Source organism: Kogia breviceps, chromosome 5 (genome assembly GCF_026419965.1).
Source record: "Kogia breviceps isolate mKogBre1 chromosome 5, mKogBre1 haplotype 1, whole genome shotgun sequence".
Classification (NCBI taxonomy): domain Eukaryota; kingdom Metazoa; phylum Chordata; class Mammalia; order Artiodactyla; family Physeteridae; genus Kogia; species Kogia breviceps.
The window spans coordinates 13,139,974-13,153,936 of record NC_081314.1 but is presented as its reverse complement, the minus strand read 5'-3'; the positions used below and the strand labels follow the sequence as shown (position 1 = coordinate 13,153,936).

Sequence of the window (13,963 nt, the reverse complement as noted above, 5' to 3'; positions counted from 1 at the left end):
AAGTAGGTATTCAGTAAACATCTGTTCAACAGAGAAATGAACTCTTGTCTTCCTATAGCACTTAGCCTGATGCCTTGTACTTAGCAGTTGCTCAATAAATACTGGTCGAGGGAATTAAAGTAAATTTTGAGTTCAGATACTAACCCCCCCCCCCCCGGCCTCACTTTCTTCAGTGTGGGTGGAGCCATCCACTCCTTCCCAGGTTCCCACTCGTGTCTGGGGTGGAAGGATTAATTCCTACCTGGACCACTAGGCCGGCCTCGCTAGCTGGTTTGCAACCAGCTGGCCTCCCTCTCATCCTTTCCACACTCTGCAGCCTAAGTAATTCTGAGTGATTTTTTTTTTTTTTTTTTTTTTTTTTTTTTTTTTTTTTTTTTTTTTTTGCGGTACGCGGGCCTCTCGCTGTTGTGGCCTCTCCCGTTGCGGAGCACGGGCTCCGGACGCGCAGGCTCAGCAGCCATGGCTCACGGGCCCAGCCGCTCCGCGGCACGTGGGATCTTCCCAGACCGGGGCACGAACCCGTGTCCCCTGCATCGGCAGGCGGACTCTCAACCACTGCGCCACCAGGGAAGCCCATGAGTGATTTTTTTTTAAAACTCAAATCCGAGGATAACTTTTAATGATAACTAGTACTTGCAATATAAAACTTGCTGTGGGGAGTCCTCTAGAGCCCATTATGGGCTGGTCTGACCCTTCCAAACAGGAGAAGGTACGAGTCAGGAGAGAAAGTAGATCCTGCAGGGGCCCAGAACAGAGAGACCTCAAGGAAGGCCAAAGAAGCACCAGCCAAGTATGTTATTGACCCATAAGCCAGTGAAGGTTAGACTCCTGTGATCCATTCAGGGGTGAACCTTTCTCCCTTCAGGGCACAGAGGAAGCCATAAAGAGCCCCCTTTTTTTAAAGTTTACATTCTTTATTTTTTTGGCCGCATTGGGTCTTAGTTGTGGTATGCGAGATCTTCATTGAGCACTTGGGCTTCTCTCTAGTTGTGGCCTGTGGGTTTTCTCTTCTCTGTGTGTTGTGGCACACCGGCTCCAGGGTGGGTGGGCTCCGTAGTTGTGGCGCGTGGACTCCAGAGCGCAGGGGCTCTGTACTCTAATTGAGACGTGTGAGCTCTGTAGTTGTGGCCCTCGGGCTTAGTTGCCCCGTGGCATGTGGGATCTTGGTTCCCTGACCAGGGATCGAACCCAAGTCCCCTGCATTGGAAGTTGGATTCTTTGCCACTGGACCACCGGGGAAGTCCCAAAGATCCCTTTTCATTTAATTTTATTTAAAGATTTACTCCCCCACATCCCTAGAAAAGATTCATGGAAGGTTCCACTTAAAGGCAGGGAAAACAAGAGTAAAAGGGCTATCACTAAATCAAGAAAGTGAGACAGTAGTCACACCAGAAACCCAGGCTCACAGTGGCTACAACAGTCAATGGTAAACATTAGTTCTAAGCATCCTCGTCTTGAGAATTAAGAGAGAATAAAACGTGGTGAGTACATTGTTCTCATTATCTGAATAATGAAGAATTTGTTAGTAGAAATGCTCTTTTTCCAATGGCTGAATGAGATAAAAAGAAGTTATCGAATGGATTCTTGTATAAAGGACACTAAACAACATAGTGGGCAGAGGTTATAATCCTTACAAAGAGGTAAAAAGAGATCCTTTATGTGGCCATCTGGTCTTTTCCAGCTGAATAAATGCCGTGAGCTAAACATTATACTCCAGTGCTAGGAATACATTGCCACTGGGAGTTAAAGAAATAGCAGCAAGATATATGGCTTTCTGGACATCATGTGATTAGAGATAGACTTGATGAACAGCTGGGTAGTATATCCTTTAGACCAGAGGGGGTATTTTGGCGGGGTGGGGTACAGTTTAAGTGCAGGAGTGATCCATTAGTGTGTAGTGGAATTAGTTTGGTGAGTGGCTGTTAGCATTTTTTAAGTGAAAGAGAATAGGACAGAACAGACTGCATCACACATAGTAAGGGTAACTTTTAGTTTCATTTTTGTCTTAAGTCACTGTGTACCATGTATTTTTCACTGTGGGTAGCTACGAAAGCCACTGCTTTGGATTGTCCCTCACTAGAATATTAGTGGGTAGGCTCTGGCCATTCTAGGCTCATTATAGAACATAGAGGAGAACAAGACCCGGGCTCTGGGAACAACGGAGGTGGGATCCTCAGACCAGAACAAGAGCCACAGTGCCTTTAAATTGTGCTAATTTAGGAACCTATTGACTAGACACGGTATTGTAAACTCAGAAATATACTTTCCTTGTTTTGTTTTGTTTCCTTTTTGATTGAACACCCCTGTCTACTTTGGCTGTGATAAAAGCGAAATCAGAAGGAATGGGATGGGTCCCCACAAGGAAGGGCCAGAGGGCAGGGTGCCCCTAGTGGTCAGACTTGGTCATGCAGGCTGAGACTTCACACTGAGAAACCCTTCAGAGCCACAAATCAGGAACGGCTCCTCCAGTTCTTGCTTCTTTCCCGAGCAGCCGATGCCTTTATTCACAGGTACTGCTTACTTAGGGAAAACTTGTTTGTTTGTTTGTTTGTTTTGCGGTACGCGGGCCTCTCACTGTGGCGGCCTCTCCCGTTGCGGAGCACAGGCTCCGGACCCACAGGCTCAGCGGCCGTGGCTCACGCGCCCAAACGCTCCACGGCACGTGGGATCTTCCCGGACCAGAGTACGAACCCGCGTCCCCTGCACCGGCAGGCGGACTCTCAACCACTGCGCCACCAGGGAAGCCCCCTAGGGAAAACTTTTAAAAAACCATTTTCCTGCTTCATGAATTACGTTTGGATCAGATCATCAGGGCGATCTTCTGAAATAGATAAGGAGGCTTGTGGTAGGACCATGGCATTGCCCAACTCTGAGAGTTCAGTGCAGCAGCCCTGCGTGATGATGAGACCTTTAACATTTGGCGGGGGAACCTTTCTCCAAGCTACAACTCTGGAGAAAGAAGGAGAAAAAGTTCTGGGAGGATTTCCAACTATAACAACTATTAGCAATGTTATGAGGAACAGGCTGGGGCAAGATAAAGATTAAGCTTCTAAGGTTGACTCCAAGTCTTGGGAGCAGCGACAGAAAGAGATTTTTTAAAAAGCATTTATTTTCATACAAAAAAAAAAAAAACGTTTTTCAAAGAAATTGAAAACAGCCTACAAATGAAGGAGCTCCTTGTGGAAGGATCCCTGACCCTTTCTCTCCTCTTGTTTCAGATGACAGTCATGTCCCTTTCCAGGGACCTCAAGGACGACTTTCACAGCGACACCGTGCTCTCCATCTTGAATGAGCAGCGCATTCGGGGCATTTTATGTGATGTCACTATCATTGTGGAAGACACCAAATTTAAAGCCCACAGCAATGTCCTGGCTGCTTCAAGCCTTTATTTCAAAAATATCTTTTGGAGCCATACCATCTGTATTTCCAGCCACGTCCTGGAGCTGGATGATCTCAAAGCCGAAGTGTTTACAGAAATCCTTAATTATATCTACAGCTCCACAGTCGTCGTCAAGAGACAAGAAACAGTCACTGATCTCGCAGCTGCAGGAAAGAAGCTGGGAATATCCTTCTTGGAAGATCTCACCGATCGCAACTTTTCAAATTCCCCAGGTCCTTATGTATTCTGCATTACCGAAAAGGGAGTGGTTAAAGAAGAAAAAAATGAAAAAAGGCATGAAGAACCAGCCGTCACTAATGGGCCAAGGATCACAAATGCCTTTTCCATCATCGAAACAGAAAATAGTAATAACATGTTCTCTCCGCTGGACTTGAGGGCAAGTTTCAAAAAGGTCTCCGACTCCATGAGAACCACCAGCCTTTGCCTGGAGAGGACTGACGTCTGCCCCGAGGTGGAGCCCGTGCGCACCCTCGCCGAGCACTCCTACGCCGTGTCTTCCGTGGCTGAGGCTTACAGAAGTCTGCCTGTACGGGAGCGGGACAGCAGTTCACCTGGGAAAACAGGTAAAGAAAACTGCGAAGCTGTTACAGCAAAACCGAAAACGTGCCGAAGGCCAAAGACACTCTCCGTGCCCCAGGATTCGGATTCGCCTCCAGAAAATGTACCCCCCCCTCCGGCAACCAACGTGGAAATGAATCAAGAAGGAAGTCCACAGCCGGCTGCAATTCTTTCCCTTTCAAAATCCCCCAACAACAACGCAGGAGAGGTGCATTTTCCCAGGGCAGATGAAAACAAATCCTCCGATGTCCCCACCCTGCCAGCCACAGAGGTGCCGCCTCTCATTTACAATTGTAGCTGTTGTTCCAAATCCTTCGACAGTAGCACTTTGCTCAGCGCCCACATGCAGCTTCACAAGCCAACCCAGGAGCCCTTGGTGTGCAGGCATTGCAACAAACAGTTCAGCACCCCCAACAGACTGGACCGGCACGAGCAGATCTGCATGAGGTCAAGCCACATGCCCGTTCCTGGAGGGACTCAGCGCTGCTTAGAAAACTATCCCACCATTGGGCGGAATGGAGGTGCATTCACAGCCCCAGAACCTTTGCTGTCTGAGAATAGGATTGGTGACTTTTCCAGTCCCGGAAGTACCTTGCCAGACACGGAACACATGGTTAAATTTGTTAACGGGCAAATGCTCTACAGCTGCGTAGTGTGCAAACGTAGTTACGTGACTTTATCCAGCCTCCGAAGACATGCCAATGTTCACTCGTGGAGAAGAACGTATCCTTGCCATTACTGCAACAAAGTATTTGCGTTGGCTGAGTACAGGACAAGACATGAGATTTGGCACACAGGAGAAAGGCGGTATCAGTGCATTTTCTGCCTGGAAACGTTCATGACCTACTATATACTCAAAAACCACCAGAAGTCTTTCCATGCCATCGACCATAGACTTTCCATCAGTAAGAAAACAGCAAACGGGGGCTTGAAGCCTAGTGTCTATCCGTATAAGCTTTATAGGCTCCTGCCCATGAAATGCAAGAGGGCTCCTTACAAGAGCTACCGACATTCTTCCTATGAAAATACCCGAGAAAACAGTCAGATGAACGAGTCTGCACCTGGCCCCTATGTTATTCAGAATCCACACGGCTCTGAACTGCCTACTCTGAATTTCCCAAACAGTGTAAACACCTTGACCACCAGTCCAGCCATCCCACTGGAAACACCAGCACGTCAGGATGTACCCACTTCCACCAGTGGACAAAACGCAGAGGGCACCAAATGGGGAGAGAGGGCAGAGTTGAAAGTTGATCTGGACAATAACTTTTATTCAGCAGAGGTGTCAGTTTCTTCCGCTGAAAATGCCGTCAGTTCGGGCCTCCTCCGGGCAGGGGACGCGCCCGTTTTGTCTGTGAGTAGCGGCAGTGAGAGCTCCACCTCTGTGATCAGCTACAGTGGCTCAGCCCCCTCGGTCATCGTGCACAGCAGCCAGTTTTCATCGGTGATAATGCACAGCAACGCCGTTGCTGCCACAAGCAGCCATGACCCCAGAGCCCCTTCAGACCCAGCTGGCAGTCAGACCCCTAGAGACGATGGCAAACCCGAGCCAGACAAAGTGGGGAGGCTTGTCAGCAGACCCAAGAGCATGAAGGAGAAAAAGAAAACCATCCTGTGTAACAGGGGAGAAGTGCCGGAGGAGTCCAGATACATTGCTGATCCTGGAGGGTCACTGAGCAAAACCACAAATAGCGTTCAAGAAACTGGTAAAATTGAAACCTATATCGCAAAGCCTGCTCTCCCGGGAACCTCCACAAACAGCAACGTCGCGCCCCTTTGCCAGATAACGGTGAAAATCGGGAACGAAGCCATTGTGAAAAGGCACATCCTAGGATCTAAATTGTTCTATAAAAGAGGGAGGAGGCCCAAGTACCAAGTGCAGGAGGAGGCTCCGCCACGAGAGAGTGAACAGGAGACCAACGGAGACAGCCCGATCGGGCTCTGCCAGTCCGAGTGTGTGGAGATGAGTGAGATGTTTGACGATGCCAGTGACCAGGATTCCACGGACAAACCGTGGCGCCCTTACTACAACTACAAACCCAAAAAGAAATCCCGACAGTTGAGAAAGATGAGGAGAGCCAACTGGAGGAAGGAGCATGAAAACAGGAGCCCGAGCAGCAAATGTAAATACCCGGCCGAACTGGACTGCGCGGTGGGGAAGGCTCCCCAGGAGAAGGCCTTCGAGGAAGAAGAAAATAAAGAGATGCCCAAGTTGCAGTGTGAACTCTGCGACGGAGACAAAGCCTTGGGGGCTGGGAATCAAGGGAGGCCCCACCGGCATCTCACGGCCAGGCCTTATGCGTGTGAGCTCTGCTCCAAGCAGTTCCAGAGCCCCTCCACCCTGAAGATGCACATGAGGTGTCACACGGGAGAGAAGCCGTACCAGTGCAAGACCTGCGGACGGTGCTTCTCGGTGCAAGGCAACCTGCAGAAACACGAGCGCATCCACCTGGGCGTGAAGGAGTTCGTCTGTCAGTATTGCAACAAGGCCTTCACGTTGAACGAGACCCTCAAAATCCACGAAAGGATCCACACTGGCGAAAAGCGATACCACTGTCAGTTCTGCTTTCAGAGTTTTTTGTATCTCTCCACGAAAAGGAATCATGAGCAGAGGCATATCCGAGAGCATGATGGGAAGGGCCATGCCTGCTTCCAGTGCCCCAAGATCTGCAAAACAGCTGCTGCGCTTGGAATGCACCAGAAGAAACACTTATTCAAAAGCCCAGGTCAGAGGGAGAAGACAGAAGGTGACACGGGCCACGAGAACTCAAATCCCCTGGAGAATCCACATTTCATTGATTCAGAAGACAATGACCAAAAGGATAATGGACAAACCGTTGTTGACAATGTCCTTTGAATGGTGATACTTAGAAAAATCTTCGCAACTATAAGTTGGTGGGTTTGGGTTTTTCGGGTTTTCTTTTTTGTTGTTGTTGTTGTTGTTTTTAAGTTAGCCGTTTTCTTTTGTTTCTGTTTAATTTTGTTCACATAACAGTCATGAAGGAGTGAAATGTAACAAAGAAAATCTCAGTTGTGAAAATTCCAGAAAAAGGATCCTAATATCTACTTTGGGTTTTAGCATTAACTTCATGCAAAGTACACAAAAACAAAGTAGCTGAATCTTCCAATATCCCAAGTGACCTGTGAAAGTTTATGAAGTTCTCAGCTATGATATTGCTGCCAGTCGGGGGGAAAGAAAAGAGTTTCATTTTAGCGTAATTTAAAACTTTCTAATAAGTGCTAATAGGAACTGGCTGCTGAACTGTCTTTAGTCACTGGAGAAAATAAGGGTCAGATGTCATGAAAATGTCATCTTCATAAATAAGTTCAAAGGTAAATGAGCTATGACAGTCATTGTTCCCAACCAACTTCTATTAAAATTGTTTAAATTAATGGATACATATGAAATAATATAGTTGAAAATATGTGTGAAATGAGTAACCCGAGTAGGACATTCGTACGTTACCTAGAACTACTTTTCTGCAACACAAACCTTGTAAAATACATATATAAATCACTCTAACTTTTAACTGTCCACGTCCCCTGTAGTGAATTATAATGATGAGCAATAGATCTGCAAATAATGAGGACTGATGTAAAAATCAGTAGAAAGCATTTTGAATATTACTTAAGAGCATGTGTATGCTTTTAGATGGAATGCTGTTCTCTTGAAGTTATGGCTGAGCTGTTATTAGAACTGGTCTACTCAAGTCACAGAAAACATAGGTCATGCCTTATCCATGGGGGAGAGCCTTCCCAGAAGTTACCTGTGGTTACCTGTGCTGTGCTGTATATTACTTTGCAATGGCCTCACTTCAGAAAATGAACAAAGGTCAGATTCTTCTGAAACTCCCTGCAGTCTTCCATCCACCACAAGGCCATGGACATGGAGGTCTTTCCAGATAGATTTAACCAGTCTCAAGGGTTCAAGTAAAACCTGACGCCTTCCATGCCACTGAAGGAGTGTCCAGGAAATTTAGCGCAAAGCATGTGTACGGCGGTGAATTCCCAGGCACTTGAAAGTGACAGAAAGCCCAATCCCTACAATGGTTAGCCTTCTTGGAGATTATGCAGCCCACAAACACATACTATTTAAAATAACAATAATAATAATAAGGACAAGAGAAACACCCCCCCTCCCGCCCCACCCGTTAATGACTTGAGGGCGCAGAGGGAGTGATGACCTTCCTTGCCTCGAACAGAGCTTTGTCTTTGGGGGGTGGGGGGACAGAATGTGGAGTGACAAGGTTCCATCACTTACTTACATGACTCAGAGATACATCCACAAACCAGATGCCTTGCCTTTATGTTTGCAGACATCTAGCCCGCTTGCTACAAACCACTTCCGTTTTCAATGTTCTTTTACGCTGACCCACACCATCAGCACCGCCCTCAAAACCTAACTGCCCTGTAGGATATTCCGTCATGTGGACTAGGTTCCTGGGAGGCTGGAAGTCATGATTCTTACTTTTTAAACTGCCAGAATAGGAGAGAGAGAGAGAAAACACTCTTACCCTTCAATGACCAGTATGGGCAGAATCTGAAACCCGGTTCAAGGATGACCTGCAGCCATATTCATGTTCATGGGATGTGATAGCTGGAAACCCAAGATTACCCAAGGTTGCAAGGTTGCCATTGTGAAGAAGTAGCTCAGAGGACTCCAGATTCTCTCTCCAAGCGTTGTGATATCTCCATGAAGAAGACTTAATAAGGATTGGGGTGGGCAAGAAAGCATCTAAGCACCCAGAAAAGGACATGATCAAAGCTGACCTTTTTATACTGTAGTACTTTGCTGTTAAATAACCCCAATATTGTATTTGCATTTATCTTTTGTTCATCTGCTTTCACTTACAAACAGTATTATGTAATAGAGGAAAATGGAAAAATGCAAACGAGTTCGACTTTATTTTATACATTGTATATATGTATACCTGCACTATCCATTTGGGTTTTGTTAAAAAGATAGTTGCAAAGGGCTTATGAATTTTTGAATTGATAATTAGAAAATTGAACAAGCAATCAATCCTGTGATCTACTAATTTGTTTTATCTCAATTAGGCTTATGAATCGAGGAGAATTACTGTGCGTTTCAGTCACTTTGATTTGAGGTAACTCCAAATATAAAATTATTACATGTACTGATGTCTCCCAGCCCTTCCATGTGGATATTTTTTAAGTGGACTTGTATGCTGATAATTCTAGACCAAAGTAAATATGGCAGAATATTTATACATGAAAAAATAATTTTGCAAATATTTTCTATAATTGTATTATTCGTTTAAAATGTTGATAGCTTGTGTTAGTTTCAGGGAGGGGTGTATATTTTGATAAAAAAAATACTTGACTTTGTAATTCTGTATATTCTATACAATTTATAGCAGAGCCGTTTTAAGACAGCCTCGTCGCATTTTTTGTTAATTGTGAAAATTTTATTCTAAGTGATGTTTATGCCTTGAGTACATAACGACCAACTAGAATTAAAGTAAGTGTGAACAGTGAACATACTGTATGCTGTACAAGATATATTGTAACTTGCTGTTTTAGCATCTGTATTTTGGTTAGAAGATATTATGAAATACAGATGTTAAGGGTTGGAAAAGTCTAATTTTATTTTTAGAACTAATGGATATAAATTTGGTTTTGCTTGATTAAAATAGCTTATTCCTATGTTGTCTCTTTTTAAACGTTTTAGTGTTAATTATTTTGTGCAGCCAAGCAGCTATTTCATCTGTGTGAGTCACAGCATTGTTTCACATATGAGTCATTCAATATATTTCTGTTTCCTTTCTTGTTTACATTCCATGGTACCTGCTTACATGCTTAGGACTCAAATGGAATATGACATTAAAAAAAAAGCAGAATAAAAGAGTCTGAACTCTTGTTATCATTTAGTGCTTTGGATAGGCCTGATTCCTATGATAAATCAGAGTGTTGCAAGTATTCTGCTCCGGACATCCACAGAAAACACATTACACATTAACTACCAGGTATCCGGCAACGTTCTTTCCACGGGCTATTTCGTTCAGTCCTTTCCCGGCAACCTTAGGAAGTAGACCTCATTATCTGCATTTTACAGTGACATTGAGCAGTTCCCACAGCCAGACAGTGCCAGGATCGCAACCCAGGGCTGCCTGACTCCAGAGCCCATGTTTTTGTTCCTTCTCAGCATCTTAGAGGGAGATGCTTAATGTAAACTCAACGGAGAGTGAGGAAAAGAGACAGCTTGTGATGCAGCTTGTGGCGGTGGTTGTCACAATGACAGGTATAAAGAGGCTCAGCCTCCCTGGACTCAACGCTCATTTATTCGGTGAGGCCTCAGTACTTCGGGCATTTGGTTTCTCTTATATTTGAGGATATAACCCTATGAACTCAGTTTGTACACCTTTTTTTTTTTTTTTGAATACAGGGTGAAATTATAATGCTATTATAAACTATTCATTTTTCACATAAAGAAAACAGTCTGTCCCGTCGTCACTTGCAACCTTAGCTAATTATCTGCAAATACAGGCAGTCACAATGGGTGATGTGACAGGAGGGCCAGTGGCTCAGGCAGCACAACCCGTCAGCAGCGCAGGGAAAATAACTCAAATTTCCAGCCCTAATGGCTGCCCCATAGCATCAGTTTTGTTTTTGAAGAGCAACCCAAACTGAATTCTCCAAAAATTCTCTTAACTACTCTCTGGCTAGAAGGAACTAAATTATCTATCAAAACAACAGAATTAATATTGAAAGAATTCGTAACAGTTGGGAAACTAACTGGATTAAAAGCATTAAAACCATGCAAAGCAGTCCTATTTGTACATAATTCTTTTAATGATTTCAGGTCTTTTCGTTCCTATCGCTCACCTTCCTCTTTCTTCATCCCCTATTGACTGATTTGGTTCCACTTCCTGTCTCTTATCAGTTCCTTTTTGCAGGGGCAGCTATTCTTCCATTTCAAGTTCCTCCTGACCTAAGAACTCACTTCCCACCCCCTATCCTGGACATCTATTAATCAAACTCCTTTGACCCCTCCCTCCCTCCCCGGTTTGCATCCTTTGACCCTGATTCTTCAAGCCAGGTGGTCAAGGGAGGCAAGGCAAGTTGACTCGGTGTGCAAGTTTTAAAACTCAACGCTCCAAATTTAGACAACTGGGGCTCCCCTGGTGGCGCAGTGGTTGAGAATCCGCCTGCCGATGCAGGGGACGCGGGTTCGTGCCCCGGTCCGGGAAGATCCCACATGCCGCGGAGCGGCTGGGCCCGTGAGCCATGGCCGCTGAGCCTGCGCGTCCGGAGCCTGTGCTCCGCAAAGGGAGAGGCCACAACAGTGAGAAGCCCGCGTACCACAAAAAAAACAAAAAAACAAAACAAATTTAGACAACTAATGGAAGAACCGGTTATAACAGAAACGTGATTACATTTTTATTATTTCATTCTTGACATCTGAGATATCAAGTAATTCTATTTAGAATATTATACTGAGAAGTCAGAAGCATATTTTTCAATAATCTTTATGTGATGATTTGTGTGTAATTACGAGTATTTTTTTTTCCTGTTCCAAGAAACTTTGGTATGTATATTTAAAAGATGTAACATGCTAACTTACAAAGAATTTTAATTCATTTACTCAAAATGTGCTGAATGTTAAGTGTCGGGCATTTTGTCAAGCCTACAGAGATAGAAGAGGTAGCCTGTGACTTCAAGGAACTTGAGTCCGGGGAAGGAGGCAATAGATGATTACAAGATAAGCCCTGAGCTAATAGGGGCGCAGAACCAAAGCTGCTAGCTGGGGCTGATGGGGCCTGGGCTTCCCAGTCGGGACAGGTCCAGGTAGCTGTGACTAAAACAAAGAAACCACAAGTGAGTGTAGACCCCGCAAGCCTGGGGTGGTGAGTCAGGAGAGGCCTGTTAAGGACACATCAGCAGGGCCTGCTCTCTAGCCTGAGGGTAGAGGGACCATAGCAGGGGTTGGGGGGAGAGCCTGAAGGGCTGAGTGCCAGGAGATGAGGTCAGAGAGGTGTACCACAGGTCCAAGCAAGATGAGGAGCCATTGTAGGGCTTAAGCAGAGAGGAAACCGTCTGATGTGTTTAAAGGGTCACGCCCACTGCAGTGTAGAGACCACAGGACGAGGCAAGGGTGGGTGGGGAGATCAGATGGGAGGCTGGGGCCGTACAGGTGAGAGGTGACAGTGGTTTGGTTACGAGTCGGCATAATGAAAGCAGTATTTATTTATTTACTTATTTATTTATTTTGCGGTACGCGGGCCTCTCACTGCTGTGGCCTCTCCCGTCGCGGAGCACAGGCTCCGGACGCGCAGGCTCAGCGGCCATGGCTCACGGGCCCAGCCGCTCCGCGGCACGTGGGATCCTCCCGGACCGGGGCACGAACCCGCGTCCCCTGCATCGGCAGGCAGACTCTCAACCACTGCGCCACCAGGGAAGCCCCGTATAGATGATTTTTAAGTCTTTAAATAATTTCAAACATGCAAAAGTAGAATAGTACGGTGGACCCCAGTGAACCTGTCATCCAACTTCAACAATCAACCATTCGCAGCCAATTTTGTTTTATCTGTACCCTCACCTGCTTCCCCTCTGTACTGTGTTATTTTGAAGTAGATCTCAGACATCATACCGTTTCATCTGTAAATACGTTCATATTTCAGAATGTACCTTTGTTAAAAAGTAAGCGGTTTCAGTATAACTATACCATTATAACCCCTTACAAATCCTTAATATTATCAAATCCATCCGTTAAAATTTCTGATTGTTGTCATAACTGTCATAATCTTTTTTGCAACTTGAATCAGAATCCAAATAAGGTCCCACACTACAGTTGGTTGATACAGCTGAGTGTCTTTTAATCTTCGGTTCCTCGCATCTCCTTTTTTTTTTTTTCCTCCGTTGCAATTTATTTATTTATTTATTTGTTTGTTTGCGGTACGCGGGCCTCTCACTGCTGTGGCCTCTCCCATTGCGGAGCACAGGCTCCGGACGCTCAGGCTCGGCGGCCATGGCTCACGGGCCCAGCCGCTCCGCGGCACGTGGGATCTTCCCGGACCGGGGCACGAACCCGCGTCCCCTGCATCGGCAGGCGGACTCTCAACCACTGCGCCACCAGGGAAGCCCTGCAATTTATTTGTGAGGAAGTTAGGTCCTGGAGAGTTTCTCACGGTCTGAGAGGTAGCAAGACAACTTGCTAGGCTGGGTTATGTTCACCCGAGATAGCATAGGTACTTTGAAGATAAATCTGATAAGACTTGCAGGTGGTTTAGGTCCCACGGGGTGAGGAAAACAGAAGAGTCAAGGATGACTCCAAGCTTTGGGCCGGAGGGATTGGAAGGATGGAGTCACCCACCAGCAGACAGCTAGATACACAGATCAGAAGTTCAGAAGAGGGTCCAGGCTTCAGGTATGGATCAGAAACTTATATTTCATTCATTCAAAACATATGAGCTAGGTAATGGGAATCCAAGAGTGGGCAAAACAGATAGTCCCTGGAGCTTGTGATCTAGTGGGGAACATAAAAAGCTAAATAATTACAACTGCAATAGATGCTGTGGAGAAGAGTTACATGGTGCTATAAGAACATTTAATGGGGGGACCTAACTGAGTCTGGGAGTCCGAGGGACGTCCTTGAGGAAGTAACTTCTGAGCTGAGATCTAAGGGATGAATGAGAGTTGAAAGGGGAGAGGGTTTCCAGGTGGAGGAAATAGCATGTACAAAAGTCTGCTTCTAGAGGGAATACAGTGCCCTGGAATCAGTGGTGCAAGAGAGTGCAAGAGAGATAGGACTGAGATGCGACTGGAGGACCGGAGCCAGGCTATGCAGGCCTCCCAGGTCATGCTAAGGACTTGGGTCTTTTTTTTTTTTGAATTTTTTTTTAAGAAGATGTTGGGGGTAGGAGTTTATTAATTAATTAATTTATTTTTGCTGTGTTGGGTCTTCGTTTCTGTGCGAGGGCTTTCTCTAGTTGTGGCGAGCGGGGGCCACTCTTCGTCGCGGTGTGCGGGCCTCTCACTATTACG

At 45.7% G+C, this 13,963-nt stretch overlaps 1 protein-coding gene across 13 annotated transcripts in view; it reads left to right on the top strand.

Annotated features, from left to right (window-relative positions):
* Positions 1-13,963, top strand: part of ZBTB38 (zinc finger and BTB domain containing 38) — a 104,778-nt gene that overhangs the window by 68,124 nt on the left and 22,691 nt on the right. For 11 of the 13 annotated variants that reach the window (XM_059064927.2, XM_059064930.2, XM_059064928.2 and 8 more), the window contains one exon: positions 3,219-9,842. The exons of the other annotated variants lie outside the window; for them this stretch is intronic. In XM_059064927.2, coding sequence (XP_058920910.1) covers positions 3,219-6,815 — 3,597 coding nt within the window. In that variant the 3' untranslated portion in view covers positions 6,816-9,842. Of the gene's footprint in view, positions 1-3,218; positions 9,843-13,963 lie in introns of those variants that run through there. 13 annotated transcript variants of the gene reach the window in all.